This window comes from Sinocyclocheilus anshuiensis, unplaced genomic scaffold, assembly GCF_001515605.1.
Source record: "Sinocyclocheilus anshuiensis isolate Anshui unplaced genomic scaffold, SAMN03320099.WGS_v1.1 C32167321, whole genome shotgun sequence".
Taxonomy (NCBI): domain Eukaryota; kingdom Metazoa; phylum Chordata; class Actinopteri; order Cypriniformes; family Cyprinidae; genus Sinocyclocheilus; species Sinocyclocheilus anshuiensis.
In genome coordinates, this window is record NW_015612101.1 from 1 (window position 1) to 741 (window position 741).

At 40.4% G+C, this 741-nt stretch overlaps 1 protein-coding gene across 1 annotated transcript; it reads left to right on the top strand.

Annotated features, from left to right (window-relative positions):
* The first annotated feature begins 39 nt into the window (after positions 1-39).
* On the top strand, positions 40-676 carry LOC107682404 (zinc finger and BTB domain-containing protein 8A-like). Its single transcript, XM_016478649.1, has 2 exons — positions 40-109; positions 209-676. Exons 1-2 carry the CDS (start codon positions 104-106, stop codon positions 527-529), a joined length of 327 nt encoding a protein of 108 aa, XP_016334135.1. The 5' UTR covers positions 40-103; the 3' UTR covers positions 530-676.
* Positions 677-741: the final 65 nt, after the last annotated feature.

The window sequence follows — 741 nt, forward strand, 5'->3', positions numbered from 1 at the left end:
ACCTCCACAGGCTGTACATCCACATGCTACTGTTGGTCATTAATTTATTTCTTGGACTTCCTGTGTGATCACATTAAGTCAGGGCTGAATTGAGTCAAATGTAATGGATGTGATTATACATAATCATACTTTTCTTCAGGCTGTCAAAAAAAACACAAACATTAATGTGATATCTAAAACATCCTGTTTTATCGCTTGTGTTCCACAGATCCATCAGGCCTGTAAGCTTGTGTGCCGGAAGTGCAAACGCCATGTAACTGAAGTCACTGGACGAGTGGTATGTGAGGGAACCCGCAAATACAGGCTGTGTGACGTTTGCATTCAAGAGAGCGGCTACAGTGAGTTGATCACAGATGGGACTGATGGAAATGAGGAGAAGGAAGGCCTGTTGTTGGGTGTGGAAGAGGACATGAGTGAGAACAGGCAAATTGCATGGGTCATGGACGACGATGACCTCGCAGAAGATTCTGGGGCAGATCTCATAATCCAGGAAGTGGAAGACAGTGACGAGGAAGCCAGTGGAAAGTGATGACATGCTTGTGGTTGTGTGTGAAAGGGTGAATGGGCAAAAGCTGTCTTCCTGGCAGTTTAAAGGCTTGTTAAAATTTCATAAGGGATATGATTGTGCGTTTTTGTACAAATAAAAACATTTTCTCATTGAAAATCTAAAGTATTGAAATATAACAGCTTTTATAAAAGTACAAGTATATTTCTGTAATTTAAAGTATATTTAGTTTATTT